Source organism: Prunus avium, chromosome 1 (assembly GCF_965620075.1).
Source record: "Prunus avium chromosome 1, drPruAviu1.hap1.1, whole genome shotgun sequence".
In the NCBI taxonomy this organism is placed as follows: domain Eukaryota; kingdom Viridiplantae; phylum Streptophyta; class Magnoliopsida; order Rosales; family Rosaceae; genus Prunus; species Prunus avium.
This window is the reverse complement of record NC_142284.1, coordinates 2,746,409-2,763,983: the sequence shown is the minus strand read 5'-3', so window position 1 is coordinate 2,763,983 and position 17,575 is coordinate 2,746,409. Positions and strand designations below refer to the sequence as shown.

Below are 17,575 nucleotides of genomic sequence, written 5' to 3'. Positions count from 1 at the left end.
TGAGTCGTTAACGCTTGAACGCTATTCTATACGAAGCATTCTTGCTCACTATTTTAACCCAATGTGTACCATCATCCACTGGCGGAGCCAATGCATGCCCAGGGTTGGCACGGGCCCCCTCTCAAATATTGTTGTATATACAATTTTATGTTAGTATATTGTACAAATATCATAAAATTCCTCAAAAATTCTTAAATGGCCACTATTTTCTTTGATCTCTTTTATTTTCATGTCTAAATTTCTTTTGAATTGCATGTATTTTGTTATCATAAAAGAGTGATAGGTTATTCATACAAAAAGTAAAGAAAAAGAAATAGAAAAAAGTGATAAAATTAGGGATTTCTTAAAAACTAGGTTGATTTGTCATAAAAGAAAGTGTTTGAATTTTTAAGGGTGCCCTTTCTTACTTAAATTTCTGGCTCCACCACTGCCATCACCACCTTTCTCAACACTTGACATGTGTCCATGGGCATAACTATGGTTCCACAAATACAAAGCAAAGAGTTATTTATGGTTATGCCTATGAACACCTATCAAGTGTTGAGAATGATGGTGAGAGTACACATAGGGTTAAAGTAGTGAGCAAAAATATTTTCATATTCTATATGCTTCATATCAAATAAAATAAAATATGAATAATTTGATATGATTTGAAAAATCTCATATCCGAAATCCCTACAATGATCAAAGCATATCACGAGGGAGTAGTGCAAGGGGACAATATATAAATAGCAGTCGACTGTTCCACCAAATAGGGAAATTATACCCCTTGAGACCTTATCTTGCTTTTTCTGAGTTTCCTATTTTTGCCATCAACCAAAATTGTATGGCTAATGCATACTTGTAATATTCTTAGTTATTAGGATGAAATCACTTACGCATTCATATTCTGTGACTGTGGGTCCAATTCCTCCAATCTTTGTGATATGGGAATCAATCTCTACATATTCTGTGTAAAGTGACAATACAGTTCAATGGTTCAGTGAAAGAAAGAAAAAAACTATTACCAACCAACACAATCTATTATTCTCACATAATATGAACATGAAAAGATAGAATTCGAAGCCCATTTGAAAGAAAATGCCTATCAAGAAAAGAGATTTACAAACCCTTTTTGAATTTGATCATAGAAGGAGTCGAAGAATCGAATTTTTGCACCTCTATTATAGCCCTAGATGATAATAATTAATATACAAGAAGATGAAGAACCTTCCAAGAAACATCCATTTACGCTTGGTCAATCCACGTTCATGTGGACTCTCACAATCACAGTACATAATTCTAAGTCATATGTGATATGACCCCATTTGTCCCAAAATCAAACACCTATAAATACATCAATGAGATACATTATATGCCACCATATTTGAAACCAAAAACAGAAAGGCTTGTCAAAATTAACGACCACTGAAATTATTCAAAGAATCAAGCTAGAAAATATGGAAGACCCTCGTAGAGGAAAGGATCTACAGAAGCAAGGAATGGAAGAGAAGGGAAGTGAAGAAGTGCGTTATCGGGGAGTCCGAAGGAGGCCATGGGGGAAGTTTGCTTCTGAGATAAGAGACCCTTCAAGGCAAGGTGCTCGTCTGTGGCTTGGTACATTTGATACGGCTGAAGAAGCTGCAAGGGCTTATGACAGAGCTGCTTTTAATTTAAGGGGCCATCTTGCCATACTCAACTTTCCAAATGAGTATTATTCTCAAGTTATGGGCTCTCCTCCTCATCCTCCTAGATTCTCATCATCATTTTCTTCTTCTTCTTCTTCTTCTTCTTCATCTTCTTCTTCTTCTGCTGCTGCTGCTGCTGCTGCTGCTGCTGCTCCTAGTGGAAGTTCATCTACTGGGCAAGGAAGGCAAGTCTTTGAGATTGAGTATTTGGATGACAAGGTGTTGGAGGACCTTCTTGATTCTCAAGAGGAGAAAAACAAATGGAAGTGAAATTGAGTTGTGTTTTTTTTTGGGCAAAGAAATTGAGTTGTGTTTGTGTAACCTTTTTCTTCCCTTGTTGTTTAGTGAGTTGAACACATTTCCCTTCTATAAAATAATATATGTTGTTCAACCATAGTTTAGCAAGCACATTTTTCATGTCATATTTTGTTTTAGTATGATATACACATATGCACATGTATGTGTACGGTTTCTCTAATAATATGTTATTATTATCAACATGAAAAGGGGATTTGAATTAGAGACGCCTTCTAACATTAAAAAATAACTTGAGATATCTTCTAATATTAGAAATATAAATACCGCTATTGCAATATGGGCTATGACGACACTGTAATTCTTACCTTTCTTATATTGAGGGTATACTCATAATTTTTATTTATTTTTTGGTTGTGGAAAATGAATCCTTTCAGGAATTATAGTGCTACCAATGAGGTGTTAGTTTGATGGGCTCAAGTCTTTGATAAAAACAAATTTAAAAATTGTTATTTAGACTTCGCTAGAAAAGTGCAAGAGGTGCTTGAAAAGTACAAAAAACAATCTCCTGATTTTTGATTTCCTGAAAAAAGTAGAAAGTTGGATCACTATCTAGATTATATTTTGGTCTCCTTGGTGAAAGGCATAATAAAGATTGAAGAAGAGACAATACAGGACTTGCTTAGTCATATTGTACCACCACTGACAAACTTTAGAATCACGCAACAGGAAAATAGAGAACCTTGTTTCCAAACACAAACAGAGAATCTTTGTTTCATGAAATTCTTTTCTCATCCATTAAGAATTTAAGATGAAGCCAGGATATCATACTTAGTCCCAACCCAAGAAAGAAATGATTAATTTAGAAGAGCAATTTGGACAAGGATATAAAGGTTAAGAATATATATACACACCACTGCTGACGACAGACAAATTTGTCCCAAACACAAGTACTTTACTGGTCAAAGTAATGCTGGGATTCGTAGTACTAGTAGTTGACAATTGACACGAACAAGTCCAGGCAAGCAGGAGATAACAAATTCGAATAACACAACCACCACAAATAAAAGCCCAACAAATTAAAAATGGTCAAGATCGGAGAGAGAATGAATGAGCATGCATGTTTTGTGTTTAACATGAGAGGAACAATTGCGAAGGAGGAAAAAAATTTCGTTTTCCATATCTCTGTTATTAGATTTGTAGCCTATAGTTCATTGAAGTCCACCTTTAACCAAAACTCGTCTTCAGAATGGCTCGAGCAAATTATTATTATTATTATTATTTCATTCAACAACACAAACAGGGTCTAGTTATTGGAAAATAGCCATAACTTGAAGATCAGTGTTATCAAATTCTAACCCTCCTAACTACTTAATAATGCGTGTGTGAGAGAACTCTTCTCCTCTTATAATTTAGCCTATCACTTGTATTAAAGATAAAAAAATAAAAAACAATTGTCGTTCATGACATTTGAACTCACAATTTTTTCAACAAAACAGAGACTGTATGCAGGTAGCAGGCCTCAGTTGAGGTCTTTATGTATTCAATAACTGAGCCCAATACTAGCTTGCAACCAGTTCAATTCACAATTGCTCTTAAAGCCAGCACAAGTCATGGCCACCGAAACTTGTTGAGGCCTAACATGGAATTTTGCAACCGAAAAAAACGCCTAACAGAAACAGCAGACTGCCATGCAAGCGCCAATCTGTAGCTTTTCTGGTAAAACCCAAGAATTAATGTGTAGCTTTTGACCACACCTTACATTTCTTTGCTTGGAATCTCTCACCTTTGCCTTTTCTTTTTGTATTTTTGTTACTTTTTTCTTAATTAATTGTACTTTTTCGCTTGATTGCGACAAAATAAAAAGACATTATGCAAGTGAAAAATAAAGTTGGCCAAATTCCAATGAAAGGACTGGCGGCTACGTTTTCTGGGTTTTTATAAATATATGCATATTTGTGGTGCGCCTAGAGATCACTAAAGTGGACTATTATATAATTAACAATTGTTGAACCTTGTTATAACTTATATAACATCCATTTCAGCCACAAATTCAGAGGACAAGAAAAAAACAGTCCATCACTGTCAATTTGTTCAGAGGTGTGGGACAAAGTTTTTTTTATTTTTTATTTACAATGTAAATATTATTATCTAAAGATTGGAGGCAAAACAGCCTAACCAAAGTACAGGGGAGTGCTACAAAAATAAACCACATACAATTGAGAGTAAGAACAACAAGAGAGCCAAACAGATGCAAATAGTCCCTAGTATTTACAAAAAAGGGTGAAAATTCGAGAACATTACCCCAATCAAAGAGGTGAAAAATCGAAATTGAAGGACCCTTCTTATGTGAGGAAATTAAATTGTAATCTTTAGATAATTAAGATGCTTGGTAGATTAAAGTCTGGTGTTAGACTGGATTTTGATTTTAGACACTTAATTACATACATATACTACTTGAAAGATATAATAGGTAGGTGCCTTCATATTTGTAGGTACTACCCTAGTTAAAATGAGGGTATATTACAAATTTGGTAAGAGAACATTACTCTAACAGTATTGGTTTTGTGGTGGAATCTCAACTTCTTTCATGGTATCAAAGCAAGGCTTCACGTGTTGGGCCTAATAGCCACATATGCTCCCACATCACCGAATATGTGTTGACTACGTGTTAGGCTTAAAAGTTCACCACACGTGCGGGGACGTGTTGAAAATGTTTGTCCCACATTGAAAAATTAAGGGACCTAGCTTGGGTTTGGCCTACTCCCCCCATTGCCAGTTGGTTTTGGGAGTGGTGGGGTTGATTTTCGGACGGATCAGATCGGAATCAAGGGATTCCAATTCCAATCCAAAAAATTCAGAATGAAAATTCTATTCCAATTCCGTTCCAAAAAATTTGGGAATTTCTATATCCATTCCCATTAGGAAAACTCATAATTTTTGGAAATTTTCGGAACTTACATATTTCGAAATTTTTTGAAAAATTTCATAAACTAGTTCAAAATTCTAAACATATGCCTAACCATTTGAAGGATTAAAATTGACTCAAAATTGAAAACTTATAACGTAAGCCTGAAAAACTATTATATGCTAGTACTTAGATGTTGTTATCCTTTATGAAATAACTTGTCTATATCTATTTTGGTCGTCAAATTATATTTAGTTCAACAAGAAATTAGTAATTGTGTGTAATCTAAGCTTGAAACCCCCAATATATTTCGGAATTCGAAAATTTTCACAAATCTCTAGATACATTCCAATTCCAATCCAATTTTTTATCAGAATTTTCAGAGGTCAAAATTGATTTGGACTCGCCAAAATCGGAAATTGTCATAACATAATCGATTGGAATCGGATTTTCCAATCCAAATTGCACCCTCAGGTGAAACCAAGAACGGAACCAGAAATTTTTATAGGGGTGGGCTATTATTTCTTATATGGGTAAAGATCTAAATAAAATTCCATTTATTTTATCATAGGAGAAAACTTGATACTAACTAGAGATCTGTTTGAATAGGACATGCTAATTTTTTCTTGGATGGATTGGGCTAATTTTTATAAAATGAGGTGTAGTGCCTAAAATTAGAATTAAATTTCTTTTTTCCAAAACTTTGAACTAGGCTAGAGCCTACTCTAGCCATAGTGTAGTTCCGTCCACGGGTGAAACTTCAACATTCTTCAAAATCTCGTGTGGAATACTTGTCAACATTTTCATGATTTATGTAATTATCATTGTACATGGTTCGATAGTACGTAACTTAACTCATTTATGTGTCATATTCAAGTTTAATTAAGTAAATTGTGGACTAAAAGTCTAAAGCTAAACATTTCATAAAGTCAATCTAGAGAAAACCATGAAAGTAATCCTATTTTGTGAGGCTCTTATATATGTGATGTATAAAAACAAATGAGAAAATCATTATTTTTCCTCATATAAAACAAGTTAAGCAGAGTTAATAACTTGAAAAGTCTATTATTCGTGTTAGTGAATTGTGTCAAATCCAGTAATCATCGTCAACTACTTATTAAATTGGAGTCAGTGTCAAAAATTACCAACCCCTGAAAGTTAAAGGTGCTTACATACAACTACTCACAATGTATTTTCTGCGTTGTGCGCATATCATACTTTTGTAGAATGAAAATCACCATATCTTAAAAAGCTTGACAACACACAACAGTTTTGCTAGATTCTTCATTGAAAAAACAAATGCATGCAAAAGGTGATGATCAGAATCTAGTTATATATCAACAAAAAAAGATAAGAGGCATCATTGACCTTGCGATGTGCCTTGCAGAAATAGACGGTGGACAGCTGCTTATTACGCCAAAAAGGGATACCAATCTCACTATTTTTTGTTCTTCTTTTGGTGATCACAATCAAGCAGTTCCTCTAGCAGCTTATCATCCAAGTACTCTAACTCAAGAACTTCATTTCCATGCTCCCCACGACCTCTCTCCTGCGTAGTCCCAGCCACTGAAGATGGAAAATTAGCCGAAGACGATGAAGAGGAAGAGCCACCACTTGCTGAAGGGTACTCATTAGGAAAATTCAAAATGGCCAAGCCACCCCTCATGGCATAAGCAGCTCGATCATAAGCTCTAGCTGCCTCTTCAGCCGTGTTAAAAGTCCCAAGCCAAACCCTCGCACCGTGCCTGTTTGAGTCGCGAATCTCCGCGGCATACTTGCCCCACGGCCGCTTCCGCACACCCCGGTATCGAACCTCTCCGCCTTCCTTCTCTTCCATGACCTTTCCTCTGGAGTCCATAGTTTTGCATGGCCAAACTAAGTGTTGGGCAACAGCATTTTATATGGGTTCAAAAAAGCATATGTAGGCTTTTATTATGAAATTTAAGGAGGGGCCACAAATAGCCACGTGTCAAAAATTCTGGCTGAGAAATTGTTCCCACGTGTTGACGGAAGCTTCCATAATGACCATGCATATATTAGCCATGAATCCAATGTATCCGGATGGTCAAGGTGATGGCTTTAGAGTCAAGGAGTCCTTTTTCTGTATTCTCAAACTTTTGGTTTTGTTTGTGGTGGTTTCATTCATCAAAGCCTTAATAATGCGATTAGGACAAGAAAGGGCAAAGGGGATTAATATAGGTCGGTACGTATATTTACATCCCAAAAGAAAAGTAAAAGAAACGTAAAAAGAGCCGTGTGCGAAACTTAAATATGAAACTACTTTAAATAAAAAATTCATAACCTAATGTCATAAAATAATTTTTTTATGACTAAAATTCATCATAAATTAGCATGTAATGAAAATCAGAAATCAAATTTTTTTTATTATAAAAATGATCGTTATATAACCCCAAAACGATCATATATAATAATTAGGTTTAATAATATCACAAAACGTCCCTAAGGTTTACAAAACTATCAGATTGCATCATTAATGTTTTTTCGTGTCATTCGTGGTCCTCAAGGTTAGTATGTGTGATCACAAATGGTCCCGTCATTAGGTTTTGTCAAAAACTCCGTTAGTTTGCTAATGTGGTAAGTTCACGCACCTATCACAAATTGGACCTGCAAAAAATCTTAATTTAAAATTCATTAAATTTTGGTTTTCTTTTTTGAATTTTATGAATTTTAAATTATTTAAAAATATATATTGTATTTTAAATACACGTGACACTATATTATTGGAGATGTAGGCTCCACATATATGCCACATCAACAAAGTAATGGAGTTTTTTTTTTAATAATTTAAAATTCATAAAATTTAAAAATGAAAAAACCGAGGGTTTATGGTTCATAAATGGTCCTCAAGGTTAAAATCTTCTATAAATGATTTTTTTTTTTAAATTATTTTAAAAAAAAACTTCATGAGTTTGTTGATGTGGCATATATGTGGAACACACATCTTCAAAAATATAGTGTCACGTGTATTTAAAATATAATATATATTTTAAATTTAAAAAAGAAAACCAAAATTTTATGAATTTTAAATGAAAAAAAATTAAAAATTTTCACAGGGACCATTTGTGATAGGTGTGTGAACCTCAAAGATGTTTTGTGATATATATATATATGCCACGTCAGCAAACTAACGGAATTTTGTACGGAATCTAATGGTAAGGACCATTTGTGATCACACATACTAACATTGAGGGCCACGAATGACACAAAAAAATATTAAAGATGCAATATGATAATTTCGTAAACCTTAGGGACGTTTTGTGATATTAAGCCTAATAATTATAACGATCATATATATACTCTATCGTGCTAATCTATGATGAATTAGCATGCTGGGAGGGAGGAGAAATCATTTTGGGGGATATAAATTGTTGTTGGTTAGTTAAAGTTTGATATTTCCCTTTTTTCACGTGTTTTTTTTTTTTTTTAAATTATAGTTATTTAAATTTTATTGTTTTGCAAAAAAAAAAAAAAAAAAAACTTGTATGGCTTCAATGAGACTCAAAGCCGAGCCACACGAGCTATAAGCCTACTCCGCTACAAATGCTTTTCTATCAATATGTAGCACGTTAGAGTATATATACGATCGTTATAATATTAATAATGTATGATACAAAGAAAACAAAATTTTGAGGGCCCTCAAAAATCGGGGGCCCAGTGTGGTGGCGCCACTTACACCATTCCAGATCCGCCCCATTGGTGCTTCAATATCACACGTATGAAACACTTGGTAAATGAGTATGGTGATGTAATGGTGAGGTATTTGGCTTAGGTCCAACTAGAGTATCATTTTGTCATGTTCCACCACAACTAGAGCTTATTATTTAGAAATGTCCACTAAAAGCACTAAAAAAAGAATTCATGCAAGGATATGATAGTTTGATGTACTTCTCCGTGCATTTATGCAATGCAAGTGGCTTCTTTTGGTGTGCAAACAACAATATCCCTACAAAGAAACGATGTGCGCGATGTAAATTTATAAGTGCCATGGACCACAAAAGCATTTTTTGAAGAGGCATGTGCTTATTTAGGAATCACTTTTCAATGCTTCCCCAAATCACTTCCAATTGCTCACTTGTAGTTTAAATAAATTTTTGAGATATTTAGTCATATACTCATTCTTAGCATAAAAAATATAAATAAATTATACAACATTTAATTTCTATAAATAAACCCAAAAAATAACAACTGACTCTATTTAATTTAATTTTGATTATTAAATTACTTTTATGCCCTATTGAGTGTTTTGGGTTTTTATGAGCTTTTGGGGTTGGGCTTGTTTTAAGAAATCGATGACAGTTTTGTAATTTATAAGAAGTTAAAAGCCTCTTTGTTATGTTGTAAATAAGTTTTGGGTGTGATTCTAAAGTCCGTTTCATATAGGGTATTTTTATAATTTGGGCCCCTAATAATGGGTAATCTCCCTAATTTTTTTTGACTTTCTTCTAATAGAAGCACCTCTAAAAAAGTACTTATGAATAGGAGTGTTTATGCATTTCCAAATAAGTCATAATTTTAATTTTCTAAATTATTTTGGTATAGCTTCATTAGTTAAAAAGGATTTAGTCAAGAGTGATGCTAAATGAACCCTAAAATTAACTAAGTACACCCTAATATTTAAATCAAAATGTAAAATTAACTAAATACACCCTATTTAACTACACAAAATACCCTTGGTACACCCTAATAAACTATATCACATCTCATTTGCCACGTCATATTTTAATTTCTTCTAAAGCTTTTGTTCTTCACATTAAAAGGAGTCAATTTGAACAAATCTGGTTTTTTTTTGTTCTGCAAATTCCTATATATATTTTTTTTGTTCTCATCTCAATGGGGTTTTGATTTAGTCTTCAAATAACGAATTTGTTCAAATTGGTTCGACAGCAAGCCATATGGGTCTAATAGCTACTTCAAACTTGATTCAAATGAAAACTAATTCCCAAATGCCTTCTTATATTTGAACTTTAGATCCAACTAATATCTTCAATGATTGTTATGAATAGTTAGATGGTCTTCCACTTTCAGATTTGGTCTCTTAATAATTCCCTTAACTTTCATCTCTAATGGAGGAGTTGTTGGGCAGCAATGGAGGGCTGTTGGTCGGTAAAGGAAGGAGCAAAGGAACGAACATTCAACAATACCTCTTTGCACCACCCCCAATGCTCACTGTCGTCAACATCAAGTGGTACGAATACGTTTGATTAGGGTTGGATATGGGTGAGTAGGGTGTACTTATTAAAATTATATTTGTTTCACAATTCAATATATCCTTTTTGGTAATTTTATATTAGGGTAAATTAGTCATTCAATAAATAGTTTAGTAGTAGGGTGTACTCAGTTAATTTTAGGGTTCATTTAGCAGCACTCATATTTGATTTGTTGGCCGGGATTAGATTTGCCATTGATATTAAATATTGTCGCTGGTGCTTTGCCAAACATTGACTTCAATGCAAAGTTCTCCAAATTCCTATTTTTGCGTTTCGGATTTGATTCTTTCTCAGTGTAGCATCAGAATTTCTGTCCAAATTCCATTAAGGGTAAAGAGAAGAAGGGGACCAAATGGGTTAATAAGCCATGCAAAGAAAAGCATCGTATCGATCCGATGGCCATTTAAATATTATATCATCCTCTCGAAGCAACACTGACTGAAAATACAATGCTTGTGACTGCACACGTTGGCACAAAACAACAGAAGACATCCGCCCTTCGTTTTCATTTCATCATCATGCAATTTTAGATTTCAATCATGATGTTTCTGAATTCGCTTGTGTCTTTTTGTTTGTCTGTTAATTTCTGTGGCTATTCGCCTGCCAAATTTTCTGTGTATTTAATATCCTACACTCATGACCAGAAGAAAAAAAAACACAGAGGTTTAATTAAAATGTGACTTTGCAACAGGAAAATTATGCAAATCCCGTTGCATCTTTTTCATATTTCTTTTTGTGAACTTCAGCTCACGGGAGAAATTTTATTACTCGAAAGAAAAAGGCATTTGTAGAATATCTCTAGGTGTTTGCTTTTGACGAATTCTTTATCTAGATTTACTGTTGTTTCCACTCAGATTATGATCAGCACTTGGACAATGTATATGGTACTGAGTGAGTGTGCACTGTTAGGAAAAGAGAGAGAAATTATGTTGTTAAACGGCCACATATATAGTAGCAAAGTCTTTTATATCTAACTGCTTTTGCTTTTGCTTTTGCTTTTCCATCAGAAAAAGAAAATATAAGAATAGTAATGTTTGGGACATTTAGGGTTAGGGTAATTTGGATGGCAAAATCAATCATAACTTATGAATAGGCAAATGACAAAATCCAGTCTAGTAAACATAATTATTGTGGTCCGTACACCTTTTTTCTGTATATTTAGGAGTGTACACCTTTTATTAGGATTGGGCATTTATAACGAAAACCTAACCAAACTGACCGAATCGGACCAGTTTAAGAAGTTTAGTTTAATTTTTTCTTTTATTTTTTTGAATTTCAACAGTTAATTGGATTGAACTGGCCGACCTAGTCTGGTCTTAGTGTTAGATATACGCTCTAGAAGTCAATGGATAAAGATAAGAACGGAAAGCAGTCTAGGACCAATGCTTGTTAGACAAGATAATGATTTAATTTGTTAAGTCATCAAATCAATTAAACTTCTTACCAAAAAAACAAAAAAAATCCAAATCAATTAAACTGCCTAGGCCAATTTGTTTTGGTGGGCTCTATGCATGTGCTTTTCAAGAAGATAAATTATCAAGTGTGGCAAGAACATGAAACATCTAGTGCAAATGCTTATCCAACAGCCAATATTAAAGGCGTGTTGACGTCATCAATGATGTCAGCTAATCATTAGGATTTTTTTTTAAATGTTATCAACGTATACGTGTCATATATGGAATATTGTCTCTAAATAGTAGTTTAATTAAATTAAACAATACATAGTTGTGGAATGTATGAGTGTTGTATCATAGTTTTTCTCAAAATAATAAAATATGAAGGACCCTAAAATATAGACCTGCATGGCTGGAGACGGAAAACTTTAGCTCTACACTATTCTTTAAAAAATAAATATTTTGGAGAGCTAAATTTATAGCATTGGACTACATTTATCCCTATGATTGGAGATGGCCTTATGGACTTAGGCAAAGTATGACACATTAAGGGATTAATGTGGTGGACCAAAGTAGCCCAAAAAAGCCAAGAAGAGGGAGGGTGCGGTACATGGGGGTTTTCGGGGATACATGTGTGACAAAATATCTCAATATATTCATACACATAGCATCAAACCTTCATAGGGTTTCAAGTTAGGCATTTAGGAAGCGAGGAAGACATTAAGCATCCTCCCTAGTCTCCCTAGGCCAGCCACCATAGAGAAGAAGCACCCACTTTCTTCTCTTGGTTCCTTATTCTCTCATTCTCATTCTACCTTGGTGAAAATACTTTAGGGAGGCATAACCTCTTTTGTACCTATTTGGAGACCAAGATGGAGAATCAACAACTAAGGGACAACTCCCTCTACTTGAATACCATTTTGGGATTCAAGATACGCTCCAAAGGTAACCTCTCTTTCTACCTTCTCTTTAATATGTGATATTGGTGTCAATAGTGCAAACTTTCATAGACCTATAAAGATTGGGATGTAAGTGGAGACTAGTATGAATTTCTAGCTATTTTCTTGCTTCCGCTTTATTTGATTTCATATATGATATGCATAGACTGTATGATTTGTTCTTTCATAGCTTTATGAGACTTTAGAAATCCTTACACCCAATTTTCCCTTCACTTTGGCATCTAGAATGAAAAACTAGCAGTTCAGGGTTTAGGACCTGAGACGATCATTGGTCTGCAAGTCAAGAAGAGAGGAGTTTCTCACACACACATACTACCAAAGTGCTATGAGGATTTGAACCTGAGACCATTAATTTACAAGTCAATGCCCTTTTTCCATTATGCTACATTTTGTTAGCATGTACAAAACACTTAACCTAATCGCTGGACAAGTGTTGTAAACACAACTATTATATCAACCCAATATATGTAAGTTTCACTGTTACTATTTTGCCCCACTACGGAATCTCCAGCTTACTATCCCCACATTGGAAGCTAAAGGCCATTGTGATTTTCTATGGCTGTGGATCTGGGCTTTATTTTGGGCTTCGTTTCCAGGATGCCCAAGTGTTAAAATTGGGCTGAGCTCAGATCTACCCAAGGGACTTAGGATTCAAATACAACATTCATTGACCCACAAAAATTATACAAAGACGAGGGAATGTGGTACCAAGCCAACTACCAACAGAGAACGGACAAAACAATGTCACAGTTATCTATCTTTTTGCGTACCCCCTTTCCCTCTCCATAATTGGTTTTAGTAGAATAATTAATGAACCTCATTCTGTTAATCATATGAGTTCATTTTTGAAAACTCCAATTATTATCTCAATGCATACTAATTATACTATAAAATTTGTTGTTTTGGTAATTCATATACAAATTTGCTCACCAAAATCAGAACTCTATACTATGATTAGTCAAAGCCCCTCTTATTATTATTTTTTCAGAGAACTTCGATGGAACGAGAGAAACTTTATTAATAAAACGAAGAATTACAACGGGAGGACAACACACATGACCCCGACTCAACAAATTTGCTCACCAAAATCAGAACTCTAGACTATGATTAGTCAAAGCCCCTCTTATTACACTTGATGATTGTTAGTTAATTACAAATAACCAAGAAGAGTCTCCTAGATATTGAAATTAACAAAGTTAGTCAATCAGTTCAACAGTTCTAGTCTACGCAATTCATCCCAAAAAAATAATGAAAAAAAGTAAACCTATAAATATAAGTTTTCACTGGAGAAGGAACATGCTGAATGAATCTTGTCAACATTTGACCAGGATTGTGCTGCTGAGAGATGTACTATTGTAATTAACAAAGTCAGTCAATCTATTTCAATAATTAATTTAAGCCTGCTCTGCTTATATATGCAGTTCAAGTTCATCCAAAATAAATAAATATTCAAATAAAACTACACCAAGATTTTCACACCAGAACGAAGATGCTGAATTTTGTCTATTTTTTGATTGGACGGTTCCAAAGCACGTGTTGACACGTGCACAACATAGGGTTTAATCTTTTGTTTTGTTTTTGTTTTGTAGTAAATGCCTTTGTATAATCTTTGGTGTGGAAATGTAAGAAAAAACTACAGAGCCTCGTGCAGTCACGTGATTGCACCCATGTGATAGAAAACTCAGATATCATATCATACACCAAGTTAATTTACCAATTTTCTTCTTCTTCTTGAATTCTTCTTCTGCTTCTTCTTCCTTTTCTTTTTTTCCCCTAACAAAACCCACATGACACTGTTTCTTTTTCTTCTTCCTTGTGTAGGACAAGAGTAGAAGTAAAAGCCGAACAAAGTATAAAGAAGAAAAATGCATCCCCAAATTTCAACGTTTTACGTACGTTTTTCTAACTGTTGAACATTTTATGTTGCAATCCCTAGCCTTTTCAGCTTCTTTCGACCAAAAAACGATTTTTAGCTTCTTCCTAATTCCTATACAAAAAAGAATTAATTCCTACATGTATAACTTCTATTTTTAATACAAGCAATAATCTCTAAATTAATCTAATCTACGAAAAATGAGATGCGAACAATTCCTACATCCTACATGCAGTTTCTAATAACAAAGAGAAGATACCAAAATAATCGATCCTTCTAGAACTATTAAAATAAGTTTAATACAACTGTCCATATGATGACAAGCCTATTTGCTTGAACAAGTAGTATTACAACACCTTAAGCCATTGTTTTCTTTTTTTAATTGCTAAAAATGTATGCGAGTTAAACGATAAATTATTTGTATAATTCATACCCTACTATATGAAATAAATTGTGACAAATAAATATATGAAACCATTTGATTTGAACAGAAGAGAAGAGACTGAGGCTGGGGCAACAGACAAGCACTGAAAACATTAAGGATTTTTCACATCTCCTGAACTATTTTCTCCCTGACCACTCCTGCTCCTGACGTCTATTACTCACTCTCCAAGAAAAACTGCTTTTATCAGCAGCTGTTGCCATCTCCCAAGTTCCATGTGCTTTTGACTGATGTGTGACTTATTTCAATTATTTTTCCCCAGTTTTATTTTATTTTTTAATTCGTACAATGTACATTTATTGAAATATCACAACAAATTGGGGGGCACATTTATTTTTATTTATTTGAATTGTAGAATATAATTTAGGTATGCTTCATCAACGGTCCAATAATTGCCAACTACCATGTATGCTTATGCCAACCATTTGATCGTTTAATAAGGCTTTTAGGTAGGAAATGAACTGTTCAACTGTGTATTTGTATTCGTACGTTGTACAACACTGTTTGATGGTCAAATCTAGGCCAGCAAACTTGGAGACCAAGCTATAACTTCCAAGTTGACACATTTCAGATCAGTTAAATGAAAGGAAACTAGAATAGTGCACAACATCACGAGCTCCTCGATCGTGAGAAATAAGAAGTTGATATTATTGGTTCACAATTGGATGATATGAGAAACAAACATAACGTATAGTGAATTTTTGTTTTCCACATCGAGGAAAACTTACCACCCACTTTTTCGTCGTGTAGATGAAAACGTGTAATAAGTTTACTGCTCTTCTCGTGTTCAATTTTTACTATTAATATGTTTCGTGTGAGCTATAAGTACTAAGAGCAAATAATCTTGAATGCCGAAATAAATAAAATTATTAGAACCGTGAGAACGAAAGGATTTTTAAAGTGGATTTGAATTTGACAATATAATTGCATTTTTGTTCGAAATATCATAAAAATACTAAATGCAATGTTTTCGAAACGACTAAGAGCAAGTCCAGTAGCTAAGGCTGGACTCGGGCTGGGGGGGTTTTGGGAGAAAAACGGGCTCCAGCAGCAAGGGCTGGCCCGAGTTGCTTGTGGGGGCCACGAAGAAGGGCTGGCCCTAGGGCAGGTCTAGCCTGAGATACAAAATGAGGGGGCTGACGTCAACAACAAATTTTTTTAAAAAAAAAATCGAAAAAATCTTTAAAAAATACAAAAAAATTCAGAATTTTTAAAAATAAATACTTAGTCATATTTTTCACTTCCCACACCAAAAATCTTATCTGAAAATATTGTCCAAATTAATTATTTAAGTAAACAAATTTGTAAAAAAACACAAAAATGAATAGTATTTGCCCTAAACTAGGGCAACCGTTGGAAACCAACATTGCTTTTTGCAAGGGCAGCCACTATTCACGTGAATAGTGGCTGCCATAACCCCCCCTCCCCATAGCAAGGGGCAACTGCTGGAAATGCTCTAAATACGGTGTGATATTGTGAGTTGAAAAGAATCATTTGGAATCTATGTATCTTTCCCTACACAAATACAAGTTTGATGCATTGGTAACCAGCATTTAATTTTCCTACAAAATACGAAAACACTCACTTCCAGATTTGTGATGTCGAGGTACATGATGAGTTGAGTGCACCCTGGTCTTTTGCATCTAGGGCTTGAAAGTTGGAAGCTGGTATATTTCCAATCAATTCGATCGTCAAATGCAATAAATGCTGCTTGGACTTCACCAAAAATAAATGCTGCAAAATCTTCTAAAATTAACAGCCTGAGCCAATGAAATACAACACAGTCACCAATGAACCATTGGTTCATCAACTCGTTTGAACGATTGGTTGACAAAATGTACATAGATTTGGCCGTTACTATGAAATATAGAGGCTTGTAGCTTTTGGCTTTTGGCTTTAGAATTTCTAATTAAAACGTTAGGTGATCGTGATCTTGATGTGAACAATAGGTTGGCATTGTTTGGAAAATTTGGGAGAACAGTTGGGCAAGTTTCTTTGGCAGATGTCTCAACCTTTGACTATGAAGAAGCACTTTTTGAAAAAAGAGCGCCTCTTGCTTCCCTCTTTCTTGACTAGAGGCTACAGTTTTGTCAACACTGCAAGCATGGAAGGTGTCGGGTCTGTTTTTTATCTTGTTTTCTTGGTCTCTCTGTTACTGTACATGGATTTGACTTCTCCATGTAAAGAAGAAGATAAAATATCTTTATTGAAAGGAAAAAAAAAAAAGCTTTCTTAGCCTATACTACTTTTGTAGAAAGCTTTTTCAAATTGGTATAGCGGGGTGAAACATATACAGTGTGGAAGCAAACTCAGACATGCATGGAATCTACTTGATTGCCCTTTAATCAAACGGCCTAGGCCTCTGGTCAACAAATTCAATGGTGGGTTGCATGTGGGTATGAGACTTTTTGTTTTATGATTGATTATGATTGATTATGGATGACAATGTTGAAAGTCAAGGTTTTGCCCTTCTTTCCTTTCTTTTTCTTTTTTGGTTTTTATTTAATAAGTAATTTCCTATCCTCAAACTCAATTTTTTTTTTATTGCAAGTGATAGTCTAAATTATAGGGAAGGGTGTTTCTCACACACACGCACACAACTAAAATGTCCTGAGGTTCAGTGTTCAACTCACCTCTCCTTAACGTCGCTTGTATCAAAGAAAAAAAATGCAAAGCCCTTATGTGAGTCATGGTGGGGAACTGCCCATTCTATACAACCTCCTTTATATATATAATTATATAATAACCATACTGCCATACGTTTCTGTAACATTAATTAAATAATAAAATGTACAATTATCGAGAGACACTTGACACTTAAGCAATTTTCTAAATTCACCAACTACGTA

General features: G+C 34.4%; 2 protein-coding genes across 2 annotated transcripts; one reads left to right on the top strand and one right to left on the bottom strand.

The window, feature by feature from the left end:
* The first annotated feature begins 1,248 nt into the window (after window positions 1-1,248).
* On the top strand, window positions 1,249-2,096 carry LOC110748988 (ethylene-responsive transcription factor ERF098-like). The gene has a single exon (XM_021948979.2). It carries the CDS (start codon window positions 1,440-1,442, stop codon window positions 1,935-1,937), a length of 498 nt encoding a protein of 165 aa, XP_021804671.1. The 5' UTR covers window positions 1,249-1,439; the 3' UTR covers window positions 1,938-2,096.
* A 4,004-nt stretch (window positions 2,097-6,100) lies between these two features.
* LOC110748992 (ethylene-responsive transcription factor ERF096-like) lies at window positions 6,101-6,706 on the bottom strand. Its single transcript, XM_021948984.2, has one exon. The coding sequence runs from the start codon at window positions 6,686-6,688 to the stop codon at window positions 6,269-6,271; it is 420 nt and encodes a 139-aa protein (XP_021804676.1). The 5' UTR covers window positions 6,689-6,706; the 3' UTR covers window positions 6,101-6,268.
* Between the last annotated feature and the right edge of the window lie 10,869 nt (window positions 6,707-17,575).